The sequence below is a fragment of the Danio aesculapii genome, chromosome 18, assembly GCF_903798145.1.
Source record: "Danio aesculapii chromosome 18, fDanAes4.1, whole genome shotgun sequence".
In the NCBI taxonomy this organism is placed as follows: domain Eukaryota; kingdom Metazoa; phylum Chordata; class Actinopteri; order Cypriniformes; family Danionidae; genus Danio; species Danio aesculapii.
Genome location: NC_079452.1, coordinates 48,523,412 through 48,543,183, shown reverse-complemented (window position 1 = coordinate 48,543,183; position 19,772 = coordinate 48,523,412). Strand labels below are relative to the sequence as shown.

General features: G+C 36.1%; 1 protein-coding gene across 1 annotated transcript; it reads left to right on the top strand.

Moving 5' to 3' along the window:
- The first annotated feature begins 506 nt into the window (after window positions 1-506).
- Window positions 507-18,255, top strand: pskh1 (protein serine kinase H1). The gene is made up of 3 exons (XM_056478629.1): window positions 507-787; window positions 2,227-3,372; window positions 13,739-18,255. Exons 2-3 carry the CDS (start codon window positions 2,422-2,424, stop codon window positions 14,054-14,056), a joined length of 1,269 nt encoding a protein of 422 aa, XP_056334604.1. The 5' UTR covers window positions 507-787; window positions 2,227-2,421; the 3' UTR covers window positions 14,057-18,255.
- The last annotated feature ends 1,517 nt before the right edge of the window (window positions 18,256-19,772 follow it).

Genomic DNA, 19,772 nt, shown 5'->3' with positions numbered 1-19,772 from the left:
TGCATTTCTGAAGGATAAAACTACAGTAAATACTACACATTTACACTTTACAAATATTAAATATGTTTAACCACCTTTAGATACGCTTGTAAGTTATACATTAGTCGAGAAGTGTACCCAAAAACATGAAAATTACTATTTCAACTATAAAAACAGCTGTAATTTTAACCTGTATATAATGACAGTTTTTTTAAATGTCAAAATGCTTATTCTTAGTGTTCAAAATTAAGTAGGACAAGCCATTTTTCATGTTTTGAAAATTGTTTTGTTGTTAGCATAACATGTTGTTTGATGCAGCCATACATACACTGGCGTTTATCTAAAGACGTAACTTGTAGATTAAAACAAAAAGTTTTTCTTGCTTCTCGACCATATTAATGATACTGGCTTCACAATATTTGCTGCAGGGGTCGAAGCAAGCGGAGGTCTTTCCTTTCCCAAAAGGAAAAAAAGGAGAAGGGGGAGAGAGAAAGAAAGGTCTATACAGGAAAAAAGGTGGTCCCACTCCGAAAACACCGTTTCCAAGCAGGCGGTCTCAATTTCATACTTTTCTTCTCGTATCACTTCGTTTCCGAAGCGATACAAACACACTAACAACCATTGTTTTGGACTGAACATCTTTATTTTAGCAGATACTAAAGAGATGCTGTTTTTTAGCCGAATTAAAGTTTTAGAAATGCGGTAACGTTAAAGTGAAGAGAAGAGCTGTAACTGGGGCGAGGAGGCTGGCGCTGGGAATCTCGCCTTTCTACTCCCACCATTGCCAATAAGAAAATAAACTATTAAGGTAATTTTCAGCTTTGTTTGGACTTTTAAAGTTTCGTGTTTTAGTTTTAAAATGACTTTGTTGTCGTTAAAACAGGCAGAGTATGGAAACCGTAGTGATTTATTTCGATTTTTGTCCCAGGCCTCGGGAAAACAATTGATTTGTGCTGGACGGGGAGTTTTTTTTCTGATTTTGGGGGGTATATCCGCTATATCGTATACTTTATAGCGTTTTAACAGTTTAACGACTCTATAATATACCTGGCTCCGTTTAGGCCTGCAGCGGCTAACGGAGTTGAAGAAAAATGTTTCGAGTTGGTTTTGAGCGATGAATAAGTGAACAAGTGTCTCACTTTGAGTCTTTGTGGGGGGCCAGCGATTTTTAATGGCGAAGTTTAAAAGTTGTCTATACGAATACTAATGTAAAAGTTTAGTAAGTGCTCGACTGATATGTTTTGGTTGCTATAATACGAGTATTGGTTGCACAGTTATTGATCTGCTCGTTTTCCTGATGTAACAGTTATTACAGCGTTGTAAACCGCTTATCACAATAACTCAGAATATCGTCGCGTCACACTTTTAGTGATATCTAATATAGTTAGACGCACTATTATGGTTAATGGATTGAGCAAAATGATATCTTTGTAACAATGTGTAAACTAATATATTTATCCGTTTTCTTGTCATCTGTCTGTTTGACTGTCCTAACATGAATGTAATATCTCAGCAGTTAGGTTATTCTATCTATCTATCTATCTATCTATCTATCTATCTATCTATCTATCTATCTATCTATCTGTCTGTCTGTCTGTCTGTCTGTCTGTCTGTCTGTCTGTCTGTCTGTCTGTCTGTCTGTCTGTCTGTCTGTCTGTCTGTCTGTCTGTCATAATTGCAATACAGCAGTTATTTTATACTATCTATCTGTCTGTCTGTCTGTCTGTCTGTCTGTCTGTCTGTCTGTCTGTCTGACGAGTTATCCATGTAATTTAGTAGGTAATTTTAAATAAAAATAAGTCTAGACTTTCCAGAAAATATTAAATTGTTACAAACAGATTATTTAGATGTTTAAATATCACTTTGATCATGCTTAATATCAAACTCAAGCTACTTCTCACACTTTCGGTAAAATGCATACAACATATACTTAACATACTTGCATATAGTCAGGGTTCCTACGCTTCTTGAAAGTGCTTGATTTTAAAACATGAATTCAAGGCCTGGAAAGTGAATGACATTTAAAACATCATCATTATGACATTTTAATGTAAATATTAAGTGTAAGTGAAATGTTAAGTCAGATAGGACTTTCATGGCACTACATATGTCTGGATTTAAAATATTAGAGATTCAAAAAGTTCTTGAAAGTCCCTATATTTGGTGTCCATGAAAGAGTGGGAACCCTGCATAATGTTAATCAAATGTCTTACAATGTTTAAGGTTTTCCTTTTCTTTTTATTTCAGATTATTATCTATAAATTTCTTATTGATTGGAGTTCAGATAATTCTGGAGTATTGATTGGAGAGGTTCCTATAGTGTGTGACTGGACGTGCCCTCTCGTGGCATTTGCCGGTGTGGCACTGCACCGTGCACCGATTAGATGTTGCCAGGGAGATGAGGATGTGCTGCGGGCACCAGGAAGGACGGATTTTGACGTGATGGGGTGCAGGACAAGCAAAGTCCTCCCAGAACCACCCGGTGACGTCATACTTGACCTTGTCAAAAAGGTAGAGCCGCATCAGACGGATGTCTACAAAAACTTTATCAAATATGATGGTGGGGGGGAGAAAACAGGCTCGCCGTCCCCTCAGGGTCAAAGCCAGGCTGTTGCAAAGGTGAGCCAATCCCCTCCACCGGCTAATGACCAGCCAGAACCTGCCGACTCACACCGGAAAAAAGTAGCCAAATACAGAGCCAAATTTGACCCTCGAGTGACTGCCAAGTATGACATTAAAGCTTTGATAGGTCGGGGCAGTTTCAGTCGGGTAGTACGAGTGGAACACAGGAGCACACGGCAACCATACGCCATCAAGATGATTGAGACGCGCTACCGTGAAGGCAGAGAAGTATGTGAATCTGAACTTTGCGTCCTACGACGTGTGCGCCACACTAATATTATCCAGCTAATGGAGGTTTTTGAGACGGCTGAGCGGGTCTACATGGTGATGGAGTTGGCCACCGGTGGAGAGCTGTTCGACCGCATTATCACCCGTGGGTCTTTCACAGAAAGGGACGCCACACGGGTTCTTCAGATGGTTCTTGATGGGGTGAAGTACCTCCATACATTGGGCATCACACACAGGGACCTAAAGCCGGAAAACTTGCTTTACTACCATCCTGGTGCTGATTCTAAAATTATGATCACAGACTTTGGCTTGGCCAGCACTCGAAAGAAAGGGGACGAATGTTTGATGAAGACTACCTGTGGAACACCCGAGTACATCGCTCCTGAGATACTCGTTCGCAAACCGTACACTAATGCAGTAGATATGTGGGCACTTGGTGTCATATCCTACATCCTGCTCAGTGGAACCATGCCTTTTGAGGACGACAATCGAATGCGTCTGTACCGACAGATCCTCAAAGGAAAATACAGCTTCTCTGGGGAGGTAAGGACTGTCAGAATTACTACAGTTATGTTTTAGTGGAAGCATTTATTTATTTTACAGGAGTAAAACACAAAAGTAAGGAATAATTCCAATTTTATTGGGCTGGAGTAAATTATTCTTGTTATACCATGGTTACAAGCACATTAATACTCTTGACATTTATCATATTTTGTGACATTTGGCAAGTCTTCTCATCCCTTTCCCAACTCAAACCTCCATTGCAAAATAGAGAGCTAGTAAAGTCTGCGTGCACCGGAAATTGCTGAGACTTTTATTTCAGCATGTTGATGTAATTCCAACTATCCGCTTGTTTGACGTCACATGAATCGGCTTCCAGGTCCAAGTGCTCTATCAAACTGAATGGTGTAATTCAACAATTTGTAATAATAAACGTTTATATAGCGCTGTAATGCTTTCGAAAATCATGATCGCAACATTTATGTCCATGCCTAATATCCGATGATCAGAAAGTGATTATTTTTTCATAAATTGCTAAAATATTGATATCTGTGGCGCAGCCACAGTTCAGAGACTGTTGTGTAGACCATAATGTTATATAAAATTCACTTTAATGTGTGATATGACTAAAAAGTGGGCATAAACGAAAATTAATATATTTTCTCAATTCAAATGAGTCCATTTAACAAGCAGATATTAAGTAGGGGGCGGGGCTTTTTTTGCACATCAAAGCAAACTAATGGTTAGAGGGGTGTGGTTAAGAATTTTGTGGCCGAAGAATTAAATTGATGTCAACAGAGAGAGACCACCACTTCAAACATGTAAACAAATGATAAGACTTTGATTGAAGATTACCTAAACATTTATTTTTTCAGTGGATTAACTTGCATGGATTAATTGTCACCTTAAACAGGGGCTCCCAAACTTTTCAGCCCACGACCTGCAAAATAACAATACCAGGGACACCCTCACTGTGGTTATAAATGTACAAATGCTGTGCACAATGGAGCACACACAACATTAGGCCTAAAGTAAACACTATCTTATATAGAAAATGTAAAAAAGCAACAGTCTTACTATAAAACTTTTTACAGTAATTAATTAATTTGCTTAATTTCAACATGAACCTCACCTAATAAGATGGGTGGACACAATGTTTGGAACACAAGTTATTGTTTATGTAATAACAAGATTACTGCTTTAATTTTGGAGATCACCACTTGGAAATCATCAAACGTGGAATTCAGTTGTTATTTGTTTTTTGTGCTGAATAATTGTCGGAAAGTGTAACATGGTGCTGTAAAATTGATCTGCTGTGTCTTTAATCAAATGTGATCTCACAGGGGTTGCAATCTACAGACAAACAAATCAAAATGCTGATGGCTATTTATTTGCATGTTGATTTTTTTAGAACTATTAACCACTATTTTTTATCTTTTGAAGTATATGGATAAAATAAGGTACTATTAATTTCATTCATTTTTCTTTGGCTTAGTCCCTTATTTATCAGGGGTCGCTACAACGGAATAACAGCTAACTATTCCAGCACCCATACACTCTCACATTTACATGCTCACTCATACACTACGGCCAATCTTATGTACCCAAAATAAGGTACAACTAATTGTTTAATAAAATTGATTTGATTTTTGGAAATCATCAGGTGATCCGCACTCACTGTTGTGTGAGCCCCACTTTGGGAGCCACTGATCCAAAGGATAACATTGTATGCTAGCAAAATAAACACTGTAAATTTACATTTTACACAAACTTTAAGCCATCGATAGCTTAGTGCAGTTATGACATATTAAAACTGTATGAATTGTCTGTGCATCTCTAATAGCAAAATTGTTCAATTCCAGAATGAGATAAAAGTTTATATCTGCTTTTAGAACAGCACTGCTATTCTTTCACTAGTGAGAAAACCATGAAGCTTTAATTTTATGATTTTACTGACAAAATCATTGCAGTGAACTGTGGTCAAGTTTCGGACCCTTACTAGTTATAAGCAGGACTGAGACAAACGGACAAACTAGCACAGGTTAATGTGAGCAGTGTGACAAAACAAACTGTAAATATCAACGCAATCTCACGGCAATTCGTAAGTTTTTAATTTAGTGGCTAATTCGTATGAATTTGTACGATCTAATTCGTACAATTTAGTGCGATTTCACCCAATGACTGTTGGGTTTAGGGGCGGGAAAGAAAAAAATTGACACTAAACTAACAAACGTAAAATACTTACATTTTCACATGAGATCAGGCTGGTAAATATATACCTGAAGTACTCAGGGTTCATTTGTGGTGCTGATTGTTTTGTCTGTATCCTAATAATATAATATCTAGAGCCATACTTGCTTTATTCAAAGCATTTCTTATCTGAGAACATTGCGACCCTCTATAAAGATGTAAAACGTTATAAAGATGTAAAACGTTACAAGAGTTGCATATGACACATAATGATTTTTAAACAACAGTATAGCAAACACAGTCAGCAGCCAAATACATTTATACTTTCACTAAAATACTGGAGAAAATGAGAGTATGTAACTCAGACCTCTCAAAGAAACCAGGTTTGTGGCAACATTTTTGTCAACTACATTCAGCTTTTGTATTAACCAGCATGTTAAGAGTGTAAAAAATGAACAATGTAAAAATAATTGGGAAAAGTAATTGTAGTTGTCAAAGAAAGACAATTTAAATTTGAAATAGTTAACATTGTTTCTAGGGTTGGGCGATGTCGATCAATTTGGCATCGTACGATGTTTAATGTGAAACATTGTGATGGACAATGGCATCGTCATCGTAGGTGGTGGTGAATTAATTATTTATGAATAATTAATTAAATCATAACGAATTAATTATTTGTAGCCTACCGTTTCATCTACCTGACCCGCATGGTCTTTGTTTTACCCAAGACCAAATCATAAATAAATAAAGATAAGTTAACCACAAATTACCATCTGTCAATTACTTTTTCCCCAGGACTCTGGCATGAATAGGCAGAGTGATCTGTCTCGTTATAATGGCGTCAACAAACTTGGTTGGTAAAAAAGGTGCACAACCAACAGCAACCAACCAACAGAAAACAACCAACAGTATGCTAAAATTACTAAGTACAAGCAGTGTACTGACGCTGTGACACATTACCTGATAGATTCAAAAGACTGAAGAGGCGTTAGATAGAGACAAGATTAATTAAATATCACGTTTAACAGCTATAGTGAGACGCGATCCAGTAGTACATCTTTGATAAACTGTCTGACGTACACTGCTCTCTGAGGTTTTGTGCTCAAGGCACCCGCTGACTGCCTGGAGCTCAGACGTGCGCACATGATGTGTGTTTTCAGCAGTATAGTGTGGATGAAGGGCTTTTCAGAAATGCCAGATTGAAATGCCATTTTAAAACTAAGATGTATTAGTGTAAATGGGGTCTAATGTTTTCCCAGTAATGGCTTGCAGCTGGAAGTGCATCCGCTGCGTAAAACATATGCTGGATAAGTTGGCAGTTCATTCCGCTGTGGTGACCCCAGATTATTAAAGGGACTAAGACGAAAAGAAAATGAAATGGGGCCTAATGTTGCGATGGGGGCGGGCAGAAGATCGCGATGTCGGCTCAGTATCGTGATGTCTATCAACCCAACCTTAATTGTTTCTGCTTATGGTGAAGATGATTATACGTTATTGTTGTTGTTGTTGTTTTTATCTTTGCTGGGCTCGTAAAATCTATCTACACCGTGCCTGTCGGGCTATCTAGACTTCAGGCTACCATATTTTTTTAGCCTTCCTTAGACACCAGTGCTTTGGCTTTTAGGCTCAAGAATCCTCATCTTTGATTTCTAAGTATTTTGACTATATTTTATTTATTTAACCTTTTTTTTAAAAATTCTATTACTGTTGAGATAAACATTCATAGCCATTTCAACTTTAGCTGAGCATTTCCCTGATTATAACTTCATCAGCCAATCAGAATCAAGCTTTTAACAACACTGTAGTAAAATGATATCATGGACCAGTTGCTATTTTTGCCAATTTTAGTAGCTGACACCAAGAACTATAAAAAAAAAAACACCATTAGAGATTTATTGTTGCCTTTTTAGTTAATGTATTTACAAATGGGACATCATTTTAAAACGGTACCTCTAAAATGGCACTCGTTGTATCTGAGCTTTTTGCTTGTGCTATAGGAGATTTATATGAGCAGCGTGGATCATATGTGCAAAACATGGGTTCTGGTAGATTGGAAATACATGTGTTTCTGATTAAGGATTGAAGTGCTTTAAAGCATATGCTAATGTTACTTGGTTTTATTAAACCCAGAGGTATTCGTGTGCCGTGTTGTTGGGCTTGTTTGCATTGTACTAAATGATTAAATTGTTATTGGCCGACTGCTTTCACAAACAAACAAGCTCTTATGAAGTATTAAATGTATGTAGATGTTAACGTGTGGTCATGTTTGCCTTTAAATGTGCTTAAACTTCTCTGATGTGTGCTATTATGTGATGGTAAACTCTTTAACCCTACCTTAGGTTTAAAGCTGATGAGTGTATTTTAAAATACTTTCTCCTGTGTCAGCTTGTTTGTGTGTGTTTGGAGACAAGTGTAAGTAAGCCATTTGTAGGTTGATTTTCCCGAAAAGTGTAAGCGCTGTGGTCTGTGGCGCTTTCAGCATTGCACTGTTTGTTTGAGTAGCCTGACGTAGCAATTGACTAAACAAATGGTTTGAGTTTAGGGCGGCACTACCTGTTTGTCCATTGAGTGACAGCTGATGGGAGGAGGGTGGGGTGTTTACTAAGAAACATATTTTTGCAGTTTTATTTAGTGCCTGTACACTCAAAACAGTTTTTTTTTACATGAAAGAACAAAAATAAATATAAAGATTTGAGAATTCTTGTTGCTCAGTTTTCTTAATTTATAAAATTATTATAATTTATGTTGCACTTATAAATTTTTGCCTTTTTCTTTTACATTGCTTCCTGTAAACCTAAATTGACTTCTCTTTTTACTTGTTGCATGGAACAGGGGTTCCCTAATGTTATGCCACCTGAACCTCTAAATTTAAAATGTTGTATTTTTATAATTCAGACATTTTAATAATTGCAGTTTTCTCATAGAGTACATTTAGTTTACACATAGCATAAGAAGCATACTTCAGAATCAGAATATACATATTTAAATACTGTTACATGATTAAATAAATGAATATTAATTGTAACAAAATCTGAGAGTGCAACATCTTTTTCATGCAGAAAAGTGCTGTATAATGTACAGTTTAGAAGCATAATATTAGGAACACTTCAGTATGTTCATTTTGTGTAAAAATTTGATTTTTATTGTGTTGTGGCTTAAAGCAACATGGGATTGTTTTTTAACAACTAATTTTACTTCGACAGTGCTAAAAGGTTTTTTTTTTCTTAATTTTTTTTTAAATAGTGAGAAAATGAAGAATAATGTGTTCCATGGCAAAACAAATAGTTAGAGAACCTTACATATATACTTTAGGCATATTTGTCTAAAGCGACTTGCATTGCATTTAATGGATACATTTAATAATTAGTTCAAGCTTTGACTACACTGTAAAAAACTTTTAAGTCAGTACAACAAAAAAAAACATAATCCTTATTTCCTTTCGCTTTTTCTTGTTCAACTTTTGAAAACATCAGCTGCACTGACCTACAATTATTTGTCAGTAATACAAAAAACATTTAGTTGGGTTAACATAAGATTATTAGTTTTCTGGGGAGGTGAACTACTTTGTAATAAAACTTTTTAAGAACATTTTTTGTCTGCAGAACTGGAATGCCTGAAGTTGTGTGAAGTTCTGTGAACAAAAAAAAAAAACATAATCCTTATTTCCTTTTGTTTTTTCTCATGTACTCAACTTTTTTTTCAACTTTAATAGATAGGACAGTAGAGAGTATAGACAGGAAAGCATGGGGAGAGGAGGGAGGGAACGGATCGGCATAGGACCTCGAGGCAGGAATCAAACTCGGGTCTCCATGAACAACTAAGTGACATTGCCATGTGTTGACGCACTAACCACTACAGGTGCTGATGTGTACTCAACTTTTGAAAACATCAGTTGTACTGACCTAAAATATCTGAAGTTGAGTAAACGAAAGAAAAAAAACTCTTGGAAATTGGTACTAAGAAATAATACATTATCAGAACAAACAAAACATGGTTTCAATTGAAAAAACAGGAAGGCATGCTTCAGGAAATAAGGACTTTTTTTGTTCACTCAACTTCAAGCATTCCAGTTCTGCAGACAAAAACATTGTTCAGTTGACACAACTTTAAAAGTTTTGTTACAAAGTAGTTCACCTATCTAGAGAATAATAAATAATCTTATGCTAACCCAACTAAATGTTTTTTGTATTACTGACTAATAATTTTAGGTCAGTGCAGCTGATGTTTTCAAAAGTTGACTGAACAAGAAAAAGCAAAAGGAAATAATTATTATGTTTTTTTTGTTGTACTGACTTACATTTTTTTACAGTGTAGAAACTAAAGTCATAAACAGGGCCAGACAGAATTTGCGCAGAATTTTTTACAAAGTCTGCAGATGTATGCAGAATGAATTTGAGAGTGTAGTATCTAAAAACTTAACAATAATAATAACTTTTTATTGAAAGTTATAATTTATAAAGTAAAAGTTATAAAGTATATTTTACTAGCTATAAGTTGTTAAGGTTTACAATGCAAATCCTAATAGAACCTCTTGTTTCTCCAAACCAAACCAAAGTCTCTCATATAATATATCCACTATAAGACAGATGATATCACTTAACATTTTGCATTTTTGTAGCATTTAGTAGATACCTTACAAGCTGTATTGTACATAAACCATTAAAATGCTTGTATATTATTCAACAAGATAAACATAAAAACTGAATAAATATATATTTATGCACATTTACATCTGTAAATAAATAGATAGAATGATTCCATGTGGGCCTAGTCATAACCTTGGCTTTAATTGGGTGTACATTATCACAAATGTTTTGAAGAATGTTCAGATCCAAAGAAATAAGCAATTTTAACTAGTGACTTTAACTTTGAAGCCTTTCAGCCTCACTCTGCTTCATATTACCAGGATGATAAATTTTGAATATGCATGAACATAATGCAGGAGTCCCATTGAATGTAATAGAGATGACAACTCCCATGATTCCACACTAAGTCACAGGGACATCAAATTATGTCTTTGTTTGTTGTTAGTAAAGGTCCTCTAGCAAAACAAGTTAGAGAAAATTAGAGGCCCTCTAGAGAAAATTACATATTAATCATTCAAAATTGATTAATATTCCATGCTATATTAAATTACATTTCTATGCCTGCAGATTCTATGATTCTGTCAGCTTTATCCAACATTGTGTAAATCATAGGCGCCTACTGATGACTCATCCTGCACTACACAAACTTTTGCCCAATCAGATGGCCTTTAGAACAAGAATGACAGTGCCCCAGCAGAAATATCTGTCTACATCTCTCCAGCGACTTGAGGTCAATGAGGTTTTCTACCCAGTCCATTCAGAAGTGCATTCCTAAATCCAAATTTCCCCCACAAAGCCACCATCTCAAAACACAACAGGCCATAATAGTTCTGCCTCTTTCTGCCTGTCTGTCTGTCTGCTCTGTTTCTATTCATCACAAAGGGCTTTTCAAGCACTTTAAACGTTTGCCAACCGTTCTGTGTTTGACCTTGGTTTTCCCAACGTGTTTATTTGCGTGCCTCTGTTTATTGTGCGAGTATTTGTATGCATGTTTTTGGTGGGATTGCGTGTGCTTTTATTCGGAGGAGTGTATGTGTGTGTGTGCTTGTGTCCTGTCATCATGTGTTATCCCGCTGTAACCCCCTGCATGAGCGTGTGATGTAAGGCCGCAGAGTTCCTGGCAGAGTGTGTGCGTCAGGGCCGCTCTGCTGCTGTGAGTCACAGACAAGACGAATGTGGGCTGTGCAGGGAAAAGCCCTGGAGGAGTCATGCTAACCAACAAAAACCAAGCCATGTTTTGTTTTCTCTCTTGCTTATGGAGCTGCTAGTGTTTGGCCAGTTGTCATAACATACCAGGACATGCACGGCTTGTCTAAAGATGTGCCTGGAAGAGGAAAATAATTAAGTTAAAGGAACTAATTTGTTGCAGTTTTTGATTTGCCGAAAGCATTATGTATTGATCCAGACAGTGTTGGCACACGTGATATGATGTCTTTCGCTGAACTTAAGCTACAGTATGCTCTTCAGAATCATTTATTGCAGTGTAGTTTTCAATTGTTTTTTACTTGCAGCACACTAAACCAAACAAGCAGTCTAAACCAGCAAAGAACTGAAGAACGGACCCCTGGAACTGATAGACTGTGGTATAATACAAACTTTGCTGCTTTCAACCTGTGTCTTGCTCAACTGGACCCATTGACATCCATGCATTCAGCATGTTTTAAAATAATGGGTTATTAAACCAATCAGCAAAATTAAATAGTGAACAAATAGTAAGACTTTAATAAACAATTTATTATTTATTTCATGTTATTTAATTATACATCAAATGGCTAGACGTTTTGACGTATAGACCATTTCAATGTGGTCATGTCATTGGCCCATAAACATTTCTTGCTTGTTATAAAACTGCAACAAGAGGCAATTCCATCGTAATGTTAAAGCAGCTATCATAACATTATTTATTAATAAGTTTCTCTTTTTTAGATTCTCTGAAGCTATAGAAATTAAAAATGTAAAACAGGGACCATTGTATTTGTTTACATCCCTCAAAATGTTCTATATTAAGGATGTTATTCCTAATAATAAGAGCTGGCCCAATGGATCTATTGTTATAGACGACTGCTCTGTGTCTGTGAATCACAGCACATCCGGTCCGTGAATCACAGCACATTATGACACATGCCCAATCAGAGTCACTTGAGGGCGGGCCTTTCAGAGGAAATATATCAGTCGTTTTCATGTTAGCTGAGTAGCTGTATATAATCAAAGTGAGATTTATGAAAAAATAACGTGATTTCCTTCAAGTGAAACACACATTGCTTTGCATCTTATTAACACAACGAAGCCTTAAAATTACATTCTGGACCACTCCTTTAAAGAAATATCATACTGTTGCACACTAGAGCATGCTTCTCAAAGTAATAATAATAATAATGATTATAAAACTTTATTTCTGTAACAAGGAAGTCGGATGACAATGGACTGAGCGTCCAAACGCAGTTTATTAACAGATTAGTCAGGCAGGAAATGGTCAAACAGGAACAAACATAAGGGTAATCATGACAATAGCATAGTCATGGTCACAGACAGAGGTTGGTGCAGGCGGCAAACAGGATAAGCAAAGAAACAAGGCAAGGATCTAAAAGCATGGTAAGACTAGACAAAGAAAACACTTTGCAATGTTACAGGTAAACATACAACAAGACTCAGCAAGGTGTGTATGTGTGAGAGGTGAATATATTTATATCCATGTAATTAGTCTATGATTCGTTTACAGCTGTGTCTGTGCAATCAGGGAGAGAACTGGGGTAAAGTCTAGATCGGAAACGCAGCCGGCCGGAAGTGCGATATGCACAACAATACAACAGCATTTATTTATGACACTGTATAACAATAATTAATATTTGTACAGTACTGTGACGGTTGGGTTTAGGGTTGGGGTGGGGTAAGACATTAATAACATACAAAAAATGGGAAATTTTATAAATAATATAAATAATTCTCGCTAACTTCCAGCCACAACCATATCCGATCTAGCAATAACCCAGAACTGGAACTGGTGTGTGTGTGTGAGGTGCATGATGGGATTTGAAGTCCAGTTCCGTGACAGATTTGTAGTTCTCCAGCGATCTCCAACTGCTAGATCGCTGGTGATTGTGACAATTTTTAGTAATGAATTATTACAGTTGTTCATTCATGTTTTAAATATTAAAATAAATAAATGAAATTTAAGGGGGAATATTTGTTTGTTTAAAGCAGTGTTTCCCAACCCTGTTCCTGGAGGCACACCAACAGTACATATTTTGGATGTCTCCCTTTTCTGACCCATTAACTTCAGGTGTTGGAGTCTCTTCTGATGTTATGATAAGTTGATTCAGGTGTGTTTGATTAGGGAGAGGTTGAAAATGTGTACTGTTGGTGTGCCTTCAGGAACAGGGTTGGGAAAAACTGGTTTAAAGTGTTAGAAATTCATAAAATTTGACATGTTTTTATACAGCGTTTTTGATGTATGTTATTTTATATCACCTTATGCATATATTTGCTGCAGCTATTCAACTTTGATCAGTTAATTTAAAGCTTTTATTTTTCCTTCTACATTGCATCAATACACATGAAAGCCTCAGGATTTTTAAAGATGTATATATAATTTTATTCAAGCCATTTTCCTTTTCTCTTTTGCTTTCCAATAGCCATGGCCAAGTGTTTCCAATTTGGCCAAGGACTTCATCGACCGCGTCCTCACCGTGGATCCTAATGAGCGGCTCTCTGCGGGCCAGGCACTCAAACACCCTTGGATTGTGAGCATGGCAGCTTCCTCCTCCATGAAGAACCTGCACCGGTCCATTTCCCAGAATCTCCTGAAGAGAGCATCATCACGCTGCCACAGCACCAAATCATCCCAGTCCACTCGCTCCAGCCGCTCCACCAAGTCCAGCAAGGCACGACGCCTTCGTGAAAAAGAGCTGCGAGAGCTCAACCGCCGGTACCAGCAGCAGTGCAACGGTTAAGAGCAAACAAGACAGCGTTTACTTTAGGAAAAACAGTGGAGAGAGCAGAACAACTTCCTGCTCCGTCACCACAGAGCCAATTAGCAGAAAACCTCCGTCTAAAACTTCCCTCGTTTTCTATTTTTCTGCTGTCTTCCTCTTGTTTATTACCTTTTATGTGAGTGTTTTATTTATTTATTGCTGGTGTATTTTCATGTTTGTGTTGACTTTGGAAATGATCTCATTCAGCATTTTACCTGATTGTATCTGTTGAACAGAATTTTACAAACGTTGCTGGAAGGACTAAGAATACACCTTCCTGATTTTGCTGTGAATTATTTTGTTATGGTACCCAGCAAGAGGATCGCTCTTCTGATGGGGGAAATGTGCTGTTTATTCATTTTTACCAACAAATCACTAGACATAGTGGCAGGTTTTTTTTTTACGTTAACGTTACTTTGAACATGAGGGATGGTTAGAATCAAATCATTGGTAACTGCTCGTTACATTTAGAATCAGTCTGCTGTTTAATTATAACAATGAGCCTTAATGGTATAGATTGCCAAAAAATGAAAATGTTTCTATCATTTACTCAGCCTTACTTTGTTACAGATTTGCAAAAGGGGTTTTGATGAACCATTTCGACACAAAAATCTTCATTTTGTAATCTTCCTTTGCCTTATTCTGAAATATGTACACTGTAAAACCCAATAAGTTAAAGCAACTCAAACTATTTGAGGAACTCGATTACAACAAACCATTTAAGTTCAAAAACTAATCCTAATGAGTACTGTGAACTTACTCCATTTGAGTAAACGAAGCAATTTGAGCACAGTAAAACACAATAGATAAGAACTCAAACCAACTGAGTACTGTAAAACTCATTAAGTCAACCCAAACCGTTTGAGAAAACCGATCGCAACAAACCATTTAAGTTAAAAAACTAATCTATATGAGTACTGTAAACTTACTCCATTTAAGTTGAAGTAATGAGGTATTTAATTAACTCATTACCTTCAACACTGAGTTCAAAACTCTTTTCAAATGAGTAGAATTAACTTTCAGTCAATTTTGAGTTAACTACACTCATTTCATTTGATAAAGTTGACTGTTGGGTTTTACAGTATGAATAATATTTTTAAAAAATGGTTTTGGACACTTCGATAACTACAGAAATATCCATGTTTTTGGTTTCCTCGCATTCTCTTTCATCTAAGCTTGTCTTGGACAATTTATATTTCTCTTTTTGGTTAAATTCATTAGTTAAATTCAGCTATTTTTAAGCCTGCAAAATATTCTTTTATCAAAGATTAGTTAAAAACAACAAAATTTGAAGTTACTTAAGGGGTTCATATGTGAGTGTTAAGGCTGCCATACATTATTTGTTCATTTAATTTCTACAATATTAACTAAAATAATCCAAAATGACTTTTGAAAGACCACTGTGTACATTTATAGCCTTTTTTTCCTCTCTAAAATTTTAAGTATGTGCTCATAAATGTAAGTTAAATGGGTTTGGAACAGCATGAAGCTGAGTAAATGATTACATGAAAAATGGCAGTTAATTTACTCAAACGTAGGCCATTCAAGATGTATGTTGACTTTTCTTTAGTAGAAATGCAATACCTGTGGTTCTTGATGATACATATAGATTTTATGGAGCAAAATTATTTACATTACATTGCATTATACCATGTGGGTGCAAACTCCAATGTGAGCCAATACTGTGTGTTTACAATGGAAAAGGAGGACATGTGTTGTATTGTTCATCAAAATGGTCTATGATTTGGCTTATCCTGGATGCTGCAACCAGCATAAAAGGGTAAGATTGTTGTATCATCACTGATACACCAATCACTATAATAGTATATAATTGTGTATAAGAGTTTACCAAGGATCACAGTTTAAGCTAAAGATAATATTTGACATTCTAATAAAGGAAAAAAAAACCTTGGATGGGCTAAGAATGAGTATATTAACTGTAAATTTTCAGTTTTAGATGAACTATATCTTTAATTTGGTCCAAAAATATCAAGGAGCTCTACACTCTACACAATATTTATTCTAAATAAGATAGCTGTCCCTTTTTTTGTGACCCGCATATTATAAGGGCCAAAAATGGTAGTATCAGTTGTTTATACCTGTCAAAAATAGTTAAAAGGATCTTGAGACTTGACTTTAAAGTTTAAAGTCAAAATTCTGTCATGATTTACTCACCCCAAAGTTGTTCCAAACCGAAAGAAAAAATAAGAAATTCATCTTCGGAACACAAATTAATATGTTTGAACCAAATTTCCGTCCCTACATTGAAAGTCTGACCTTTTAAAACATTCATAAAGACAAATCAATACGAATGAAGCAGTTTAATCCAAGTCTTCAGAAGAATCACGATCACTGTATATAATAAACGGAGTGTAGTCTTTTATTAACAAATAAAGTACATGTTTGAAACATAATAACAAACCTCATTGGATCTTACATAAGCTCAAAGGTGTCATGTGACACTCCAAAATGAACCTTATTGGTTCTCTCCTGTCAAGCAAGCATTCCAAAGCTTCAATTGCCAGATTTGAAAGTAAACACTGCTTGCTGATCAATGTTTATATGCAAAAAAATTAACTTAAATTTGTTCAGTTCAAAAAGTGATTGTGTCCTATTTTTTTAATCTCTATGAATGTTTTAAGCTTCAGAGTTTGAGTGAACTGGCTTTCAATGGGGGTACAATCAGATTTGATTGAAAATAGCATTAGCACTTTACAATAAAGTTTCAGTAGTTAATGAATTTACAAACATAAATGATGAACAATAATTTTTTATATATAATTCCCAGGTTCTGCTGGTTGCATTTTCAGTGCCAATCTTAAACCAATTGTAATAATTTGTTTTGGGTCAACTTGAAATTTCCCCAACCACTGCAGAGCCTGGGGGACCAGAGTGAGTACTCCGACTTGGCCCCACCTTGATCCCGATGAACAATACATTTATTACAGTATGCATTCATCCTTGTTAACATTACCTAATTGAAAATAAAGCCACTCTTTGTTAGTTCTCATTATCTCACAATTCATTAACTAATGTTAACAAACACAATTTGGATTTTAATAATGCGTTAAATTTTGGGGTGAACTAACCTTCAAAAAAGAGACATGGGCTATTGAGTTTTGACTATGAATCTTTAAATGTGGTCGGTGAAAAAACCTGCAGTGATTCTTGACTTCTGCAGTTGGATCTGCCTGTTCATGTATTGCAGTAATTAATATCCGATGCTGATTGCTCTCTCAGTATGGGCGGCCGGTATTGGAAAGCCCTGAATCACAATCGGTTGCTTTCTCTGCCACCAGCTGTTGTTTCTTGAGCAAGACACTGAACACCATGAAGGCCTTTTGGCAGATTCTCACTCTTTCCCCCCCTCTGTCAGAAACCAGCAGCGATGTGCCAAAGAAATTCCTGTGTGCCTGATGTATTAACGAGGAACATTTGGTGAGATCTGACATATGATTCCTCACGAAAATAATTACTGATAAAACTGTGATGATATGAAGATTTCTCAAAATGTGTTCTTAGATCATTTTTTATCTTTGTTTTTATATAAAAGTGTATATCAAAAATTAAAGAGAAAAGGGAATCTGTATTTGAGTTTTGTGATTCCATTTTATAGCAAGTGCCTTGAATTTGTTTCGCTGTTGTGAAAAATATTTTGGAAAAAATTGGTGGACACTTTTTGATAACGTTTTGATTTTTGGTTTCCTTCACTTTGAAAAAGGCTGGGTTATTTTAACCCAATTCTGGGTGTAATACGGACTAAACTAACTGCTGGGTTGATTTTTTTCAAATAAAATGTATAAGACTAAATTTAACCCACTATTTGGGTTGTCCATATTTGTCACAATTTGGGTTTAAATTGGTAACACAGTGTCTCAGTGGTTAGCACTTTCGTCTCACAGCAAAAAGGTTGCTGGGTCAAGTCCCGGCTGGGTCAGTTGTCATTTTTGTGTGGAGTTTGCATATTTCCGCGTGGGTTTCCTCATGGTGCTCCAGTTTCACACACAGTCCAAAGACATAGATAGGTGAATTGAATAAACTAAATTGTCCGTAGTGTATGTGTGTACATGTGAGAGTGTTTCCCAGTACTGAGTTGCAGCTTGAAGGGCATCCGCTGTGTAAAACATATGCTGGATAAGTTGGTTGTTCATTCTGCTGTGGCAACCCCTGATGAATAAAGGGACTAAATTTAACCCAATGTTTCGGTTTGTCCATATTTGACCCAGTTTTGGTTTAAATAACTCAGCATTTTTAGTGTCCTCACAGCAAAAAGGTCGCTAGTTTGAGCCCCGGCTGGAGTTTGCATGTTTCTCCATGTTCACGTAGGTTTCCTCCGTGTGCTCCGGTTTTCAGTTCAAAGACATGCGCTATAGGTGAATTGAATAAACTAAATTTGCCGTAGTGTATGTGTGTGAATGAGTGTGTATGGATGTTTCCCAGTGGTGGGTTGCAGCTGGAAGCGTAAAACATATACTAGATAAGTTGGTGGTTCATTCCGCTGTGGTGACCTCTGATGATTAAAGGGTGTAAGCTGAAGGAAATGAACTATTGAAATATTTTTTGTCAGATGAACTAAAAACAGCTAGAAATTTGGAAGTTCAGTTCGAAGAGGGTTCATATGTGGGTGTTTAGGCTGTCATTATTTGTTTATTTTGTTTTTCATTATAGTCACTAAAATCGTATAATCAAAAATGACTTTTGAATTAACTGTGTAGATGTATAGCCATTTTTCCTCTATCAAGAAGAAAGATATTTTATTTATGTACTTGTTAAACTGCATCTGATTTGCTTGCACGTCAAATTGAGAATATAGTCAGTTCATGTTTATTTATATAGCGCCTTTACCATGTAGATTGTATCGAAGCAGCTGGACATAGCAGTTCTTGTAAATTGAAACTGTCAGTCCAGAGTTTTCAGAGTTGAAATTCAGTTTAGTTTAGTTCGGTGTGGTTTAAATTTCACTACTGAAAGTCCAAACACTGAAGAGTCCATCGATACACAGCTCCAAAAGTCCCAAACCAAGCAAGCCAGTGGCGACAGCGGTGAGGAACAAACTTCACCAATTGACGAAAGTGAAGGAAAAAAATAAACCTCAAGGGAAACCAGGCTCAGTTGGGCACGACCATTTCTCCTCTGGCCAAACCTCTTGTGCAGAGCTGCAGTCTAGGTGCCGGAGGCTGGAAAACATTGGACATCCATTTTGGAGAAGCAGCAGGTGACGTAAATGCTCAAAAAATTAATAATAAAAATAATTTTGTGTCTCACAAACATTCATGTAAGGAATGAATGTTTATAGCTACAGTTGAAATTATTTACAACTGTTGTTCATTTGCTAAATCCAACACTGTCTCTTGAAAGGAAGTGTTTTGTTCCTTTTGTCAATTTTATGAAAACTAATTAAAAGAATTGTTCCCCTTTTCCCTCCCAAATATATGGTGAAATTATTAATGTTTGTAAAGTGTTGAAATTTAAAAAATCTAAAACCAAAAGCTTTCACTTCAAGATCTTTTATTAAACTTTTGAAAATGTCTGAGTTCAAATGAGGTCAACTAATATATATTATTTTGTGCAACATAAATTATGATTCACTTACCTAATACGTAAATTGTTAGGAATTGGAAGATGTAAAATAGGTGAATCACTGGTGAACATAGTCATGACATTCATCAATAATGTCAGTAATGTCTGAATTTTT